Source organism: Mixophyes fleayi, chromosome 6, assembly GCF_038048845.1.
Source record: "Mixophyes fleayi isolate aMixFle1 chromosome 6, aMixFle1.hap1, whole genome shotgun sequence".
Classification (NCBI taxonomy): domain Eukaryota; kingdom Metazoa; phylum Chordata; class Amphibia; order Anura; family Limnodynastidae; genus Mixophyes; species Mixophyes fleayi.
In genome coordinates this window covers 26,853,829-26,871,894 of record NC_134407.1, presented here as the reverse complement: position 1 = coordinate 26,871,894, position 18,066 = coordinate 26,853,829, and the positions used below count along the sequence as shown (strand labels likewise).

At 40.5% G+C, this 18,066-nt stretch overlaps 1 protein-coding gene across 1 annotated transcript in view; it reads left to right on the top strand.

The window, feature by feature from the left end:
* Positions 1 to 18,066, top strand: part of LOC142160953 (alpha-2-macroglobulin-like) — a 92,866-nt gene that overhangs the window by 53,338 nt on the left and 21,462 nt on the right. The window contains exons 17-25 of the mRNA XM_075216093.1: positions 3,560 to 3,647; positions 5,568 to 5,691; positions 9,920 to 10,145; positions 12,683 to 12,809; positions 15,249 to 15,370; positions 15,491 to 15,548; positions 16,115 to 16,198; positions 17,031 to 17,207; positions 18,055 to 18,066. The exon at positions 18,055 to 18,066 is cut by the window's right edge and continues 70 nt beyond it. Coding sequence (XP_075072194.1) covers positions 3,560 to 3,647; positions 5,568 to 5,691; positions 9,920 to 10,145; positions 12,683 to 12,809; positions 15,249 to 15,370; positions 15,491 to 15,548; positions 16,115 to 16,198; positions 17,031 to 17,207; positions 18,055 to 18,066 — 1,018 coding nt within the window. The remainder of the gene's footprint in view (positions 1 to 3,559; positions 3,648 to 5,567; positions 5,692 to 9,919; positions 10,146 to 12,682; positions 12,810 to 15,248; positions 15,371 to 15,490; positions 15,549 to 16,114; positions 16,199 to 17,030; positions 17,208 to 18,054) is intronic.

The following is an 18,066-nucleotide window of genomic DNA, read 5'->3' as shown; positions in this document are numbered from 1 at the left end:
TAAGGACTCAGGCCTTGTGTGTTTATGTTTTTTATATTTTGCTGCTAGTGAAAAAAACTAGCTGAAGCTACTTTAGTCAAAACACTGGACTGGCCTGATATATTCGGCTGATACGTGTTAAGTGCAGCGATCTACCCCAGGAGACGGTAAACCTAATCCGATCTTTTAACTATATATACACTGAATTTATATTTTATTATTTTGCATGTTACACCCAAGGCCGGTGCAAAGTTTTTCGGCACCCTAGGCAAATTTTCAAACTACCACCCCCCCCCTTCCCGCGCGCGAGTACGCGCACACACACACACACACACACACACACACACACACCCACACACACCTACCTCTCGCACACCAGATACCCACTTTCCAGACCCTGACACACTTGTAAAGAAAAAAGAAGGAAAAAAATTTAGCCTTACCTCTCCCAGCGGTCCAGATGCAGTTTGATGCAGAATGCTGTACAGACTCCACTGATGCCTTGGGAAAAGTGCAGGAATTCTAGAAGGGAGGTGTCCAGATGTTAGATTGCGGTACAAAAAATTTGACACAATAAGCTTACAACAGACAATTTTAGTGATGATTTGAGTCCTAACATGTCCCTGCATCACACCCCTGCCCCCTGCGTCACACTCCTGCCCCACCTCCATTGCCCTGCCCCCCCCCCTCAGCACACTGTCTCAAATCCCCCCTTGCAGCACAATCTCCCCCCCTTGCAGCACAATCTCCCCCCCTTGCAGCGCAATCCCCACCCTTGCAGCACAATCTCCATCCCCCCGTGGCAGCACAAAATCCCCCCCTATGCAGCACAAAATCCCCCCCTATGCAGCACACCCCCCCTTGAATCACACCCCTCTCTTGAAGCACACTGTCCCCCCCCCTGAAGCACACTGCCCCCCTTCAGAACAATGCCCCCTATGTATTACAATGTCCCCCTCTTATAGCACAATGCCCCTCCTTGAAGCACACTGTCCCTCCTTCAGAACAATGCCCCCCTATGTATTACAATGTCCCCCTCTTGTAGCACAACTCACCTGCATGAAGCACAATGTCCCTGCTTCAGAACAATGCCCCCTATGTATTACAATGTCCCCCTTTTGTAGCACAATCCCCCTCCATGAAGCAAACTGTCCCCCTCCCTGCAGCACACTGTCGCCCATGTATCAAAATGTCCCCCCTCTTGCAGTACAATCCTCCCCTTGAATCAAACTGCCCCCCCACCTTGAATCACACTGCCCCCCCACCTTGAATCACACTGCCCCCCCACCTTGAATCACACTGCCCCCCACCTTGAATTACACTGCCCCCCACCTTGAATCACACTGCCCCCTCCACCTTGAATCACACTGCCCCCCCACTTTGAATCACACTGCCCCCCACCTTGAATCACACTGCCCCCTCACCTTGAATCACACTGCCCCCACCTTGAATCACACTGCCCCCCACCTTGAATCACACTGCCCCCTCCACCTTGAATCACACTGCCCCCCCACCTTGAATCACACTGCCCCCTCCACCTTGAATCACACTGCCCCCTCCACCTTGAATCACACTGCCCCCCCACCTTGAATCACACTGCCCCCCCACCTTGAATCACACTGCCTCCTCACCTTGAATCACACTGCCTCCTCACCTTGAATCACACTGCCCCCCCACCTTGAATCACACTGCCCCCCACCTTGAATCACACTGCCCCCCCACCTTGAATCACACTGCCCCCCCACCTTAAATCACATTACCCCCCCTTCCTACCTTGCAGCACATTCTCGTCCCTCCTCTCCAGCACTTCACTTACCTGGCTGGTTTCTTCTTGCAGCTATTCCTCTCCTCGCTAACTGTTGGGACGTGATGATGATGATTTCACTCCCGACAGTCATTGAGTGGGGAAGGGGAGGGGGAAAGGGGGGATGAGCGCGGGAGGAGGGATAGTTCGTCCCAACCTGCCCTCACACACAAGGGATAGTGCGCCTCTTCAGGGGGGGGGGGGGGGGCTTGGTTACACCCTTAACTTGGTTGATTTGGAATAGAGTTGTTAGAATCAGATAAGGAAAAAAGAGGGAAAAATGGAAAAATGGAAAGAGCAGACCAGCTTTAGATATCAATTTATGCCTTTATTATACTCCATATGCCTTGCTGTCGCTGTTTCAGGACAAGAAAAGTCTGCAGGAAGGAAAGTGTTTGTATTGTTTAGTCACTAGGTTGGATGCACAATACTCTGACAATAATGACAGCTCTATACCTGGAGTAAACTGTTAAGGCCTGAAATAATTTAATATTTGAATCAATATTTTTAACTAAGGATTATATGGCATGCTAAATTGTAACTCTACATGAGACCCCCAACGTGCATTTGGCACTAACTTAACACTTGATTAAATGTGTGTAAAGGAATGTGAGAGCTATGCATTTTGATAGAAGCCATTTAACCTACCAGTATGCTTTTGGCCTACATATATCAAAAAGTACATTTATATTTATATTGTATATATACATATTCATGTGTTTGAAGAACATATAAAGAATATACATGTTAGTGCCTGTTCTACTACCTATCGTTTACCTGGCCTTCATCACTGCTTGCTTCTCGAATGAATTATCCTTACTCAGCCAGTGCACTATGTAAGCAACACAGCATATGCTCCGTCCCTTTCACCTTTACGCCCTTGAAATCGTAGACAGTTGGAAGTGTCCTTTGCTTTCAAAGATGAATTGCATGTATTTGCGTTCACTGGTGTATATCAATTTTACACAAATTATGTCACGTATCAGAATTTACATTCCTTAATGAATCAGGCCAGAAGTGTCTACTATTTTGGGATTTCTGTGTTCCCCAATATTGGTATATATTGGTATTTGCCTCTACTCTAAGTGATTGTCAATTCTAATTTTAATTCTGTAGTAAGACTAATCAGTAATTAATTTTCACCTGACAGTACCTTTGCACCCTAAGTTGTCAAGAAGTCCTGACTGTCAAGGAGTAAGGTGAACACAAAAATATCTAGACTAACAGCCAATTTTATGCACATTGGGTCATGAAGCTAATATTGCCCTGTGTACACAAGCAATCACAGGTCTGCAAATTTCCTCTGTGGTTAAGTTGCAAGTGACAATCCCTGGCCGGTTTACAATGGTTCTCTGCTGGTTAACCTGCTGTTCAGCTACATTGATGTACACAGCCTCTACCTTTTATTATCACACTGCAGACTGAAATTTATAAACATTTCAAGTTAAATATTCTTATTTGTAAGTGGGAAGTTTTTGTTGTATTAATTCAATATGCAGGAATTTTAAAAAAATAAAAATAAAATTCAACCACCCCCTGCCCTTTCACTAAGGAGAGAGACCCCATGCTAAACAGTTTATTGTCCATCATATACCCTCCTCCTTTTGTCAGCCGCCTACAAATAGTTGTTCAGGTTTGTAAAGACAATCCGTCTGTGGTCCAGAACTGTTCTAAACTTTAATCCTATGTATAACTTTCTTTGTTTTAAATACTACTTTACATCTAAGTAAAGTCTAAACATTTGATTATTCTGTTTGTTACCTCTGTTAATTACAGAACCTGCACCTAAAGATAATTACAAGTGCTGTGATTAAAAAACCTGTTTCTTGCGGCAGAGTGGATCATTCAGACTATTTCGCTGACGGTACAATATTTTTATTCAATGTTTTGCTATTTAGAATAGGGCCAGTGCAAAACTGAACTTGATTTACAAAGGGTGCCCAGTGCTAATTATAAAAAAAAAATAACACACAGCTCTGCACATCTACACCACACACACAGCTCCGCACATCTACACCACACACACACACACACCTCCGCACATCTACACCACACACACACACACACCTCCGCACATCTACACCACACACACACACACACCTCCGCACATCTACACCACACACACACCTCTGTACATCTACACCACACACACACACCTCCGCACATCTACACCACACACACACCTCCGCACATCTACACCACACACACACCTCCGCACATCTACACCACACACACACCTCCGCACATCTACACCACACACACACCTCCGCACATCTACACCACACACACACCTCCGCACATCTACACACACACACACACCTCCGCACATCTACACCACACACACACCTCTGTACATCTACACCACACACACACACCTCCGCACATCTACACCACACACACACCTCCGCACATCTACACCACACACACACCTCCGCACATCTACACCACACACACACCTCCGCACATCTACACCACACACACAGCTCCGCACATCTACACCACACACACACCTCCGCACATCTACACCACACACACACACCTCCGCACATCTACACCACACACACACCTCCGCACATCTACACCACACACACACCTCCGCACATCTACACCACACACACAGCTCCGCACATCTACACCACACACACACCTCCACACATCTACACCACACACACACCTTCGCACATCTACACCACACACACACACCTCCGCACATCTACACCACACACACACACCTCCGCACATCTACACCACACACACACCTTCGCACATCTACACCACACACACACACCTCCGCACATCTACACCACCCACACACCTCCGCACATCTACACCACACACACACCTCCGCACATCTACACCACACACACACCTCCGCACATCTACACCACACACATCTCCCCCACAACTCTGCACATCACCCCCACGCACACCTCTGCACATCACCCCCACACATCTACACCACACACCTCCACACATCTCCCCTACACCTCTGCACATCACCCCCACGCACACCTCTGCGCATCACCCCCACACATCAACACCACACATCACCCCTACAACTCCGCACATCACCCCCACGCACACCTCAGCACATCACCCCACACATCTACACCACACACCTCCATACATCTCCCCTACATCTCTGTACATCACCCCCACACATCTACACCAAACATCTCTGTGCATCAACCCCACACACACCTCCACAAGTATGGTAAAATGTTTGCAAATTGTTTACTTGAATATTCCTACTGACTACATTTTTCTTCGGCTTACTTTGTTTAATTTATGTTTTTTGTGTAGCAGTTACCATTTGTAACGAGCCTTACTATTCCAAATTGACTCGATTTTCTTTCCATTAGTTTGGTCCAACATGATCTTAGGCATATATTTCTCTGTTATTTTGACGGGTAACTAGTTTGGTAATAATGTGCTAGCAGTCAGGTAAATGAGAAACAGTTTCTATTTTTCCAGTATAAATCTCAGATGAACAGTCACATAAAATTTACTGAGACCAGAGAAAGATTATTGACACCTCCGGAGACATACAGAAAATCACAAACACACAGAACGCCCAGTCATTTTAAGCACTCTCATGTTCATCTGACACAGCTCCTCCACTGGGATTACTGAAGCTCCCAATCTATGAAGATCAAGCTCCCACAGTTCCTCCATCTGCGTGCTCAAGAACTGAGAAACTATATAACTTTTTCTTCATTATTAGAAACAATTATATCACAGCAATCAATGCATTATATTACTAAATGTTTTGTCTTTCCTGCAGAGGGTATGGCATCAGGTGATGATGGTGATGTAAATGTAATCCCAGAAGTAGTGCAGAGAAAAAAAACAGAAAAGGTCAGAACATACTTCCCTGAAACTTGGATATGGAAATTGGCTCCTGTGGGGTGAGTCTCTAAATGTTTGGTAACTGGCAGAAGAACCAAAAAGAGCTAGAGGCATCTTTGAGTGGGGTATGCATGATATAAGGAAAACAACAATATAAACAACAATATAGAGTGCAGAATTGTGGTGAGAATACTAACTATTTTCTTCCTTGTTAGAATGTTATACTCATACCTTCCAACTGTCCGAATTTCAGCTGGACAGTCCTAATTTACGGCTCTGTCCCACCAGGGGACATGTTTGTCCCCATGGTGGGAATGTTGGTTGAAGAGAGTTATGTAAAGAGCAGCCTAACTCTGGGGGCGTGGCCACATCCATGTCTCAACATGACCACGCCCCCATTTTGCTATGTCCATGCCTCTTGACCCACTGGTGGGGACAGACATGTTGGGAGGTATGTATATTTGTAAAATAGTACTTAAGCAAAGCAACAAAACCCTGTATACCCCATGTCAAGCCTTAAGCGTATACTACCCCCTTAGACCCAGAATAATAATAGTAAAAATAATCATTTATTTGCATAACACTTTTTTCCCAATAGGAATCAAAGCACTTTATATTATTGAAGAGGGTGTGCTCAGTTGCTATTTTATGTAATATTTCTCATCAGTTCCCACTGCAATAGCACTTACAATCTAAATTCCCAGACCACACATTAGGGTCCACTGCTACGAACACATGTACACAGGATACAATACACACTCCTCCTACACATACACTCGATAATTACCAGGTCAAGCAGACATCTTCCAGACCCAACACTAAGCAAGACCTACAAATATACCTTTTTTCTTGATTGCTTACAGCTTACATTCTTCTCTCCAGGGGGTATATTTACAAAGCTGCGGGTTTGAAAAAGTAAAGATGTTACCAATAGCAACCAATCAGATTTTAGGTGTCATTTTGTTGAATGTACTAAATAAATGATAACTAGAAACTTTTTCAAACCCGCAGTTTAGTAAATATATCCCCAGGTCTGCAACCTGACACTCCTTTGATGCTAACCTCCAGCCATGTAACTTCACATCTCCTGCCTCTGCTCACCATATATACCTTGTTCCTGCTTCACTATCTACCCTCACACACACCAACCTACCTGCCCCTGTATTACCTGGACCAGATTACCTTTCCTCTCGTTTGAAGCCCACATTTCTTTTTCCCCACAAAACAATAAATGATATTATAAATAACAAAATCTTAATAAGACAATAAAATCCTTGGCCATTCATTCTCTTAAAACATACACTGGTTGCTCTCTTGATCAATAGAGGAGGAACTCTGTAACAGTGAAATGACAAGAAGTCCTGGGGAGATACAGGTATTCCTCACTTAACGACCGAGTTCCGTTCCTACGACTAGGTCGTTAAGCGAATTGGTCGCTAAGTGAGTACAGTACTGTTATATGCACCTACATGTATTGCAATCATTTTTATTGATTCTGAATGAAGAAATAGACTAAAGAAAACTGTATTTTGTTAGTTTGCTTTACATTACATAACACTGCATAACAGAAAATAAACATGTGTACAGTAAAGCTCTACAAACAGCAGCAATTATAACAATGAGGACCCAGGGAGAACCTGGTCGTAACTCCGAGTGGTCATTAAACGGGTAGGTTGTTAAGTGAGGAATACCTGTAAATACTCCCATCCTGCATTTCTGCTGTCAGAGTTCATAAGAGAAGAAGGAAGCCTGCGATGACCACACATTGCAATTACTATGCACTTCCTCCTTAACTCAGGAGCTCAACCAATGTAGACAGAGATGGTGAGGGGAATACCAGTTGTTAAAATAATTAAATGTTGTGTGGAGAGGGAAGTATTTGGGCTTTAAATCCCCACACCTAAAGCCCCAGTTATAACAGTTATATTGTTATAAGTTATAACATTTCTTATATTGTATAATTGAAAGTAGCAAAACATTAATTGTAAAATATACTCACAAAATCATATAATATAGGAATGAGATCAGTGAGGTGAATCCACAATCAACCAATCAGAAGCAGCCTGGTCGCTAGTACTGATGACCGTCATCATCTGTGTATATTTGAAAAAGGCCTCAGGCATCCGCAGGCGTATCCGTGTCTCCATACGGTCCTGCCTCCGTTCAAAATTACACGAACACTTCATTATTGAAAACTTCATTACTATACTCTGCCTGCATTTGAGTTGCATTTGAACTGGAGCTGGGGGGGATTGATCCAAAGGTAATACCATGTAAGGGTTCAACCTGAACCAGGTCAGATAGGTCAGACTCCATGTAGGAGTTTAACCTGACACAGTACCATCACCAACAGTGGTTACATATGGAAAGGATGGTTTTCAATGGAATGGATTTTCTAGCCATCATGGATCAGGAGCCTGATAGTTTTGTAGGTTGTATATAGAAGTAGATATGCACATTAGGAAGGAGCACCATTGGAAGCAACAGTACCAGAATGAGGAAGCCAGCCCCACGCCCCTTCCCCCCGGAACAATTGTTCACAATTGTATATGTAACCCCCTGTCCCTGTGTGTAGTGTGAGGTGCACAGGTTAGGCAGTACAGCTTCTTCTCAACTCTGCTCTTATATCCCCTAGTGTATGCATGCTGCCACTTGCATCAATACCCCCTTCTCTCCAGGGGTCTCTGCTCTGGGGACTCTTCCCCTATTCAGGCACACATTACTTGCCTTTGTGCTCCCAGGCAATGCCGAAGGAGCCTGGAAGCTCCCAGATCCCCAGGATGTCACATCACCTCTCTCACTGAGTCCTTCATATCTCTGTGTCTCCTACTTTCTCCTCCTTCTCTTTGTTCTCCCTTCCTACTTCTTCTCAGTCTTTAGCAGACCGGGCTGTGCTGTCACCATATTAACCAGCCTGAGTCACTTTTCACAAACACCTAACTCACTCTCAAGATAACCCCTTCTGTAGTCACTGGGGTGCATGGTTTACTAAAATACCACTACGGGGCATTACATATATAATAGAATAAACACAAACAGTAAAAAACACTTTGGATTTAAAATAAACCACCCAAATTCCCCCTGTTAACCTTTTTAATTATATGCTTAAATCCACAGGGAAACTTCTTGTGGAAGAAGTCCATAGGGAACTAAAATAGTCAATAAAAAGCAGCTTGCATCTGATTGGCTGGAGCATGGTAAACCCACACTGATTGAATTAGCTCCTGGTCATTTGACTACATTAATTTTTTTGTCACAACTTCACTAAGAGTAAATTATATGTGGCTTAAATATTTTTTAGGTAAAGGAAAGTTTTTCAAGTGCTGCATCCACTTAGAGTGAACAAAATGCGAATCCAATAGTAATGCCTTGGTCTGCGAGAGGGCAATGGCATGGGGTATAGTGTCCTACATATAAGGGTACATCCAGTGCAGGTGATCTCAGTGTGTTGGTCTGTTTCAATCCAGATGAGTGTATATGGAACACACAAAACTGTATCTCTTCAATAAAATTAATGATAAATGACCTCATACCTGATCATATGTTGTAATGATCCTAGTCCAAACTTACTAATAGGTAAGCTCTGGACTATACAAAAAAAGAGACTAAACACTGTGAATAGCTCCAGTATATAGAAAGAGTTCCAAAAATAAAGTTAAAAATGCAGTAAATCCTATGGTAGTCTCAATATCATCCTGATTGTCCGCTGTAAAATCTCCTGTACAGAAGGCTGGTGAACTCAATCCCCTCAGGAAGCAATTCAAATATGAATGGGTGAGGTGTGTTCCACTTGTGAAATCACAAAGTATTTAATTCAGTGTTGCATACTGTGAAAGCTGCTAGCTGGGAGTCTTCATATAACATTTTACAGCTGAATTACAATAAGAAATGAACATTCTCTTCTGGGTGAAAGTGGAAGGTATGGAGGACATAATCTCTATATAGAGCCATGTCACCATTCTTAGTGGAATGTACTCTATGTCATTGTGTACATAGGTTACAGTGCGCAGCAAATCTCCAGTTTTCCCGATGTTTAGTGTAGTGTTTCCCAAACCCAGTCCTCAGGGACAACTAACAGTGCTGGTTTTCCAGGTCACCAGGGATATAGTTGTACCACCTGTGGATCTGTTACAATGTGCAAGGAAATATGGAAAACCTGCACTGTTAAGGAGCCAGGAGGACTAGGTTTGGGAAACACAGGTTTAGTGGATACCTAGTGGCCACTCTCAGGAACGTGAAATAATATTGTCATCTCTCATTCTTCTCTTCTAATCTACTTTCATTCAGAGACTCTGGGAGTGTTGTTCTCCAAGACGCTGCCCCACACACCATCACAGATTGGAAAGGAGGAGCCATCTGTATGGGTCCCAGTGGTTTTGGGATGTCTACTACTGCATCCCTTCGAGTTTTCCAGCCATTCTTTGTGGAGCTCACATTGCCTTATTCTGTGGTCAGAGGAGAAATTTTCATTCTCAAAGCCACAGTCTTTAACTACTTAAAACATTGTATAAAGGTAATGTAGATGCCATTGTGTTCACTCTCTTTGCTGTATGATTGTCTCCTTGCTGTTTTATTCTCTATTTGTTTAGAACATGTCAGAAACTATAGGACACTTAAATGGTAAGTGTAAAACTGCAGGTTTGCACACATACAACACAAATGCAATTTTTTCCCTACTGTTGTTCCCTACTGTATTGTTTTAAAACCTCAAAATTTTCTCTAACAATATTCTTATTTTGTGCCGATTTGTTATTATATTTATAAATAAATGGTACAAAGTTATTATTTATAAACTTCTCATCTATTTCCTTCTTTTTTTTTTTTGTTCAATGGGAAGTCTAAATAGTCATAGCATTAGCAAGAATCCCCTCTGTGTAACCCCTTTTAACAAAATCATTCAACATAATTTTCACCTGACCTTCAAAGACTTTATCTAAGGTAGAAATACATTTTATCCTATTCAATAGGCTTTTAGGAATGTTGGTCACCCATGGCTTCCGCGATGACTACTCTCATAAGAGGGAAATTATTATAGTCTACAGGTGTTCCATAATTGGTAGAAAACATTTTAGAGCCCTGAGTGGAGAGAGTGAGATTGAGAAGATTCACCATAGCTGAACTATAAGAATATTTAAAAATTAAATTCTAATCATTAATGTTAAGGTTTTGAACAAAATTAAGTCCTCAAATCATCAATAAAGCAGCCGTGTTGAACTAAATTTGTCTGGAGTTGGCCATCCCACACAAATTTTTGCTTGAACTGACCCATGTATAAGTTAACAAAACTCGGCACAAAACGTGTGCCCATTGCCGTCCCCAACACCTGTAGTGCCGTGAATCAAATAGAAAATAATTATGTGTAAGAATAATAATATAATAACATAATAGAGTCTAAAATAAAAGGACATTGCCCCTCTGTGAACTACTAATCTTTTCACAACTTCAGTTCCCAAATTGTAAATAATATGTGCATATAGGTCTTGTACATCAAGAGATAGAAATACATATGAATCTTTCCACTCAATCATTTTGAATAATATTCAAAATGTGCATAATATCATGAATATATGAATTCAGAGTGATAACATATCTCTGCAAAAAGAAAACTAAAAATTGTGAAAGGTTACCCATCAGTAAACCAATCCCAGAAATAATAGGTCTACCAGAGGGTGCTAAAAATGATTTGTGGATTTTAGGGATGTGATAAAATACAGGTGTAATAGGATGATTAATATATAAAAACAAATATTTCCTTTCAAATCACCTCTCCACAAAGGGCTCCATCCAAAAGTTTTTTGATCACCAACTGAAAAGAGGAAGTATGATCATTTGTTGGTGGGTCACAATTGAGTGGTCATTTTCAAGTTCCCATTTTTTATTATTTATACATAAAAACTTAAAGTTATCCATTGTTTTCTTTATAAAAATAATTAATGGTAGTTTTTTTCGATTAGTAGGAAAAGATTTCTTTTTGAATAAAGTACTGTGCTTATTAACATTCACGTTATCTCCCCCATCTGATTTATATCATGAACATTTTATTCTATAGGCACTGTATTATTTTCATGCCAGAGTATTTCCAAATCATTCAAACACTCTACAGGCAAAATAGCGTTTATGGCAGATAGTCCTAATATACTGATTCAATTCAACAAGCAGGCCAAATAAATTAGGATCTGTATCGTATACAAAATTCAGACCATTATGTAATACAGAAAAATTATTAGTGTTTAAAGTTATTTTAGATAGATTATAAATGCCCGCTGTATGGAGCAGATCTTTATTCTTCCTGTTTGATTTCCAACACCCTCTTGTTCCTCTCTTGCTCTCTTTGGTGTTTTGGGATACAAAATTTTGCAATGATTTCGATATACCAGCTCTCCTAAGGGTTGTTGTTTCCCTAAAAAAATCACCTTTATATTCTGCGAGGGATCTATCTTTAGGTCTTGATCTTAAATTCCACTCATCATTATGATAATCTTTATTTTTTTCCATCCTTCATCAGTCTCTTATCAAGTTCCCCCACACGATACGGCGTTATCTCAGATACATTCAATGGGGTTCTAATAGTAAATTAATCTTTAGATCATATCATGCTTGTTTCAATGTAATTTTTAGTATAGGGGCTTTTCATCTGTCTACTTATGAAACCCTTCTTTCCCTCAAATTAACATAATTTTGTTAAGATGCTGTATATTTATTCATTCAATACTATCTTGCCAGATAAAAGAAATGGCTTTTGCTCTACAGTTCTGTAATTTCTTTATATTTCTTTATATAAGCTTTAATTTATGTTTGTATGAAAAATGTGTTTGTCCATGTCTTTGAGATAGTTTATTCAGATATTATTGATTGTTATAGCAAAACTGATTTTACACCCATTATTAGAAAAAAAAAATATCTAGGAGAGAAAATGTCTCTTTTCTCATGAACCCTTTGCACCTTCTATTCTCAGTCTGTTCACTTTCCCACACAGCATTTACTTCTATCCAAACCTTAACTGCTAAAGTGACACCACTCACTCACTGATTCATCCTTTACTTCTACTAGGTTAAAACTTCCCTCCAACCCTCTGCACAGTTGGAAGAGAGACCGTGTGCTGACTGTCAGTATAGCAGCTGCCTGTGTGTAGATGAGAGTAAAACCTTCTACTGGGACTTGAAAGCCGCTAAACTGGGTAATATTCTATACTGCACCTAAAAAGTGTGGAACTGGGCCGATCTGTCCCTAACTCACTGACATCAGGTGGTAACTGATGCTCTGTGTATAATCTGTGTATTACCTGTAGATTCTGTAGGTCGTGGGATAACACAACACAATATATATCAAAGGAGATTAAAGAAATTCTATACTTACCCTCAGTTACCCTCCCTGTTTTGTCTTTGTATCTCTTCACTCTTCTTTATAGCTGATGGTCTCTGGTCTATAGTTTTGGATCCTATGATCTACATTTTAGATGCCCGTCCCTCACCTTCTTTAGAAATGATTAGAATATTGATTTATTAGGCATTGTATGATTGCTTGAAAGACTGACAACCCAGAAATATCTAGGGAGTTCTAAAATTATAAAATGTAACAATCTTTATTGATATACTTTAAAACCATGTTTGAAAATATTCAATATTAAAATAATAGCAAGAAAGTGTATGGAATGTAAAAAATAAGTGACTAAGATACAATATTATCACAACTGTAATATATAATCTGTTATTGTATAGAGTCTCATATATACTTTATTGATGTCTATTTTAGTGCCTGCTATATAGAAACAATAATCTTTTCATATAATTTTTACATTTGGCAACACACTTGAGAGATTAAAGCACAGCTGACTGATTGCTTAAACATAATGATTCCTTCAGCATAATTGTTAAAGTTTGGTAGCATTTCCTTACAGTTTGATAGAATTTATGTAATTAACACTATTATAAAGAACTGATTTTGATGGCTGTCACACATAGGCAATAATAGAATCTAGTGATTGTATGATTGAATGTAAGGGAAATTTACTACAAGAAGCAATGCTTTTTTAAGCTGGGTACACACTACAGAATTTTCCACCAACTTTTTATGCCGATCAATTTTACATGCGATCAATGTTCCGATCGCTCGGTCCATGGACTGCATACACACTAGCCTTGTTTAGGACGATAAAGGGAAGAGCGGACGTCCCTTTAGCGACTTTTTACAGCCATGTTGTCGTGAGCAATGACTGTAATTTCGTACTCACTGTTGTGGATCGGTCGGAAGTTTATACACACTACACAGCGGAAACGAGATTGGAACGAAAATATTAAATGGTACGACCAACCAAACGAGGCGACAATCATCCATTTGGGCAGACTTTCGACCATCGTGTCGGCTGATTGAGCCGATTATTGGATGAAAACCGTGTAGTGTGTACCCAAATTAACAGCTATTCACAGATAATTTGACTAGCTAAAGCTAACAAAATGAATCAAATTATAAGTAGCAAGGCCATTCACAGTGTTAATCCGTAACTGTCTTCTGTACTAATACCATTGTAAATTGGGATACTTAATTACATTCAAGAGTAAATTTGGGGTATGACCTTAGGTGTTGGGTCATATAAATGAGAAATAGAGGTTAATTAAATTAATAATTGACCTTGATACTAGATACTATGCAATAACAGATGATATTATAAAGTCTGTTATACTGTATTTTATTAGCTTTTTTCCATTCTAAACACTTTTGTCTCTATTATTTTATCACTGACTATTCTCACAAAAATAGTTTTTAATGTATATCAATGAATATTAAGTTTTGTATGCAAAATACCCTAGTGCCTTGCAATTGAATAGCCATCACAATCCTCTTTTATTCCTTGAATAATAGATGCTAATTTAGTGCTTGTGAACAATAGCACACCCATACAAAAATTAATTTCTATACTTAATACAGTAAGTAAAAAAGGGATAAGGGCCATGGTTTATTTATATATAATAACAGCTAGTGCTGTTGGAATTCTTCTTTGTACTGCATAATATTGAGCGTTTAGTAGGCATTTCATTTCCTCTGAAAATTGCTGTTAAATAGGAGAATCACCATATTGTCCAATGTCCATTTCATTGCTTGTGACTCAGTATTTGTATTCTGTTCCCAAACACCGCTTGCTCCAGAGACCTCCTATTACAGCCTATGATTACAAATAACTACTGTCACATTGTACAGTGCTGTTGAATAATAATCAGGCGCGGGCTGGGAGATGTCAGCCCGGAGGGCGCACAGGCGGCCGCATCACATGACACGCGATGCGGCCGCGTCATTGATGACGCAGCGGCATCGCGTGTCATGTGATGTAGCCGCCTGTGCGCTGACGCTGCCACATCCCTTGTCATGAGATATATTGCATCCGGGGGGGCGGCCGGCCGGCCTACCTCCCGGCCCTAATAGCGGTAAGACTGAATGGCCTGGGGGTGGGGGCGCTGCTCCCCTGCCCCCCAGGCCAGCCCGCCCCTGATAATAATGAATATAAAAGTTTATTTTCTCTTTTCAAAATTTCTCTTTTACACAATTAGAATTTATGTAAGGTAGAACTTGGTGGACCTGTGTGTTGTTCTTTTTAATCTCACTATGGAATATGTATTTCCAGGAGAGGTGAATATCACAGTAAGGACAGAGGCTGTGGATACACAAGAGTTATGCCAGAATGAGGTGCCTTTTGTCCCACAACAAGGGAGTAGTGACACAGTGGTTAAGCCACTGCTTGTTCAGGTCAGTTTACTTATTTGAAACTATTACAACCTAAAAAGTAAGTGTATATGTTATATATACATAATAGAGAGCACACGTTCAATGTCCTGTTCTAGTTTTAGATATTTATTCTATTCTCAGCCTGGAGGTGTCCTGGAGGAGAAGTCTTACAGCTCTCTGCTCTGCAGCAGAGGTGCAGGTGAGGAAATAAATGGAATGTTATGATGGCTGTTATGGTACCAAACTTTTTAAAACACAAATATACGCCTTCTACTAGCACTGTCTCACAGCTGAAGGAGGAGATGATCCCAGCAAGAATGAACATCTGATGAACAGAGCATGAGTGCAGCACGGCGGCTCAGTGGTTAGCACTTATGCCTCACAGCACTGGTGTCATGAGTTCGATTCCCGACCATGGCCGTATCTGTCAAGAGATTGTATGTTCTCCTTATGTTTGCGTGGGTTTCCTTCAGGTGCTCCAGTTTCCCCCCATACTCCAAAAACATACTAATAGGTTAATTGGCTGCTATTAAATTGACCTTAGTCTCTCTAGGTCTGTGTGCATGTTAAGGAATTTAGACTGTAAGCTCAAATGGGGCAGGGACTGATGCAAGTTCTCTATAGAACGTTGCGGAATTAGTGGTGCTGTGTAAATAGCTGATGATGTACAATTTCCACAATCTTTGACATAATTTTATATAACTAAGTAGTTAACCAGTCATAGAACTATACTTATATGTCTCTCTACTTCTGTGTTTGTCTTAGATGATTCTACAAAGGAAGATATCTTTCTGAAGTTACCTAAAAACATTCTAATGGATTCTGAGAGAGCTCATGTGACGGTAATTGGTAAGGATCACTTCACAGTATCCACCTCACATTACAACTGTTCTCTTTCTCACCTGTATGGACATTAAAATGTGTCCTTAAATGTGTCATATTATAAACCTTTTACATTCAGAGAGGCATATTCAATTAGGATTCCGGTCCGCGGTAACGCGCGTTACCGTGGAAAGTGCGCACTATTGCTGGTAATACGGTACTGCAAAAACGCGGATTTTCATAGGCAACCCTATGGGCTGCGAATGAAAATCCACGCTATTGTGGTACCGTGAATTAAGTTTGCGCCCCGTTCCGGCTCGATCCCGCGGACCAGAATCGTAATTGAATATGCCCCAGATAATTTTATGGTGTTAACTGTTCTGATAATTTGTACACGAAATTCTGTTGAATGCATGAAAAAAGTATTTGAAATGTAGGATCCTCTTTGGCAGGACCATCAAGAGGAAGTTCGGGCCCCAGTGTAAAAACTTCTTTGACCCCTACAGACTCCCACACCACAGAAAGAGTTCAGCTAAAGTTTCCCCTGAGAATAGCAACAATTTTCTCCTTAGAGATGAGAAATTTTGCATTTAGAGAGACATGTTTTTAAAAAAAAAAAAAAAATTTAAGCTGTCTCCTTCACATTCTATAAGTGCAGCTGGAAAACATTGGCTGTCTTAGCTTTGAAAGGAGGTGCGGCTGAAAAAATTGAACATGGAGATTTGGAAGGACATGTATATCTGGAAGCCATGGAAATCTACAGCAAAGTGGACATTCTCTTTAAATATTTTATTTTCTGTAATACATAGTATTACTTCCCTGCATACAAGTGGGTTAACCTTCTCTCTGATTCATACAGGAGATCTGATGGGCACGGCCATGCAGAACTTGGACAATCTATTGGCTATGCCATATGGCTGTGGGGAACAAAATATGGTGCTCTTTGTCCCAAATATCTTCATTTTACAATATCTGGAGAAGACTCATCAGCTAAAAAGTGACATTAATGAAAAAGCCATCAAGTTTCTTGAAAGTGGTGAGAGATCTATTTTTTATTTATGTGTACCAATATAATTAGTCCCCTCCCCCCAAAAAAAATAATCTTCCTAAAATATGCAGTCTTCTGTAGCTTATTTATCATTATCACAAATCTTACTGTATGTTAAATAAATCTCATACTTTTTCAAATAAAGAAAAATGTTTATTAAAAGAAAGATCTCCCCCTACCTGGACTATGTTGTTCTTAAGATCAATCAATTCCCTCCGAAGGCTCCAATGGTCCAGTTCGGCCCTCTTCTCTGCTACCAAGACTGGCTTGGTTCAAACATCTACCAGCGTAATTGATGCCCTTCCCTATTTGTATGTATTGTAAGTTCACAAGTGCATCAACAACACTGCTGAATGTTTGAAACAAGTACTGGGTTTATCATAACTTTGTGAACACCATCCAAAACTATTTTATTTCACTTTTGTATGACGTTCTCATTTAATAATAGATACATTTCTTGGCCAGAATTATTTTCTTGTTTTCTTTTTTCATTGCTTCCATGTGTTAATTATTATACACATTGGGGCATATTCAATTGTTGAATATGCCCGCGTTAAAAGTATTACCGTTATTACGGTAATACTTCCTGGATTTCAGCTCGCAGCTCCCTGAGCCGCGAGCTGAAATCCAGCGAGAAAAGTACCGTAATAACGGTATTTACGGGCACTATTACCGTAATGACAGTAATAGTGTGCATGACGCGTTAATTTTGGCTGTAACACCAACAATTGAATATGCCCCATTATGGTTGTAATAAAGTTCAAAACCTTGATAATTTTGTCATGTACAATTGAAGAAGAGCTAATCCATGTCTGCGTTCTGTCATTCAACTCAGGGTATCAGAGAC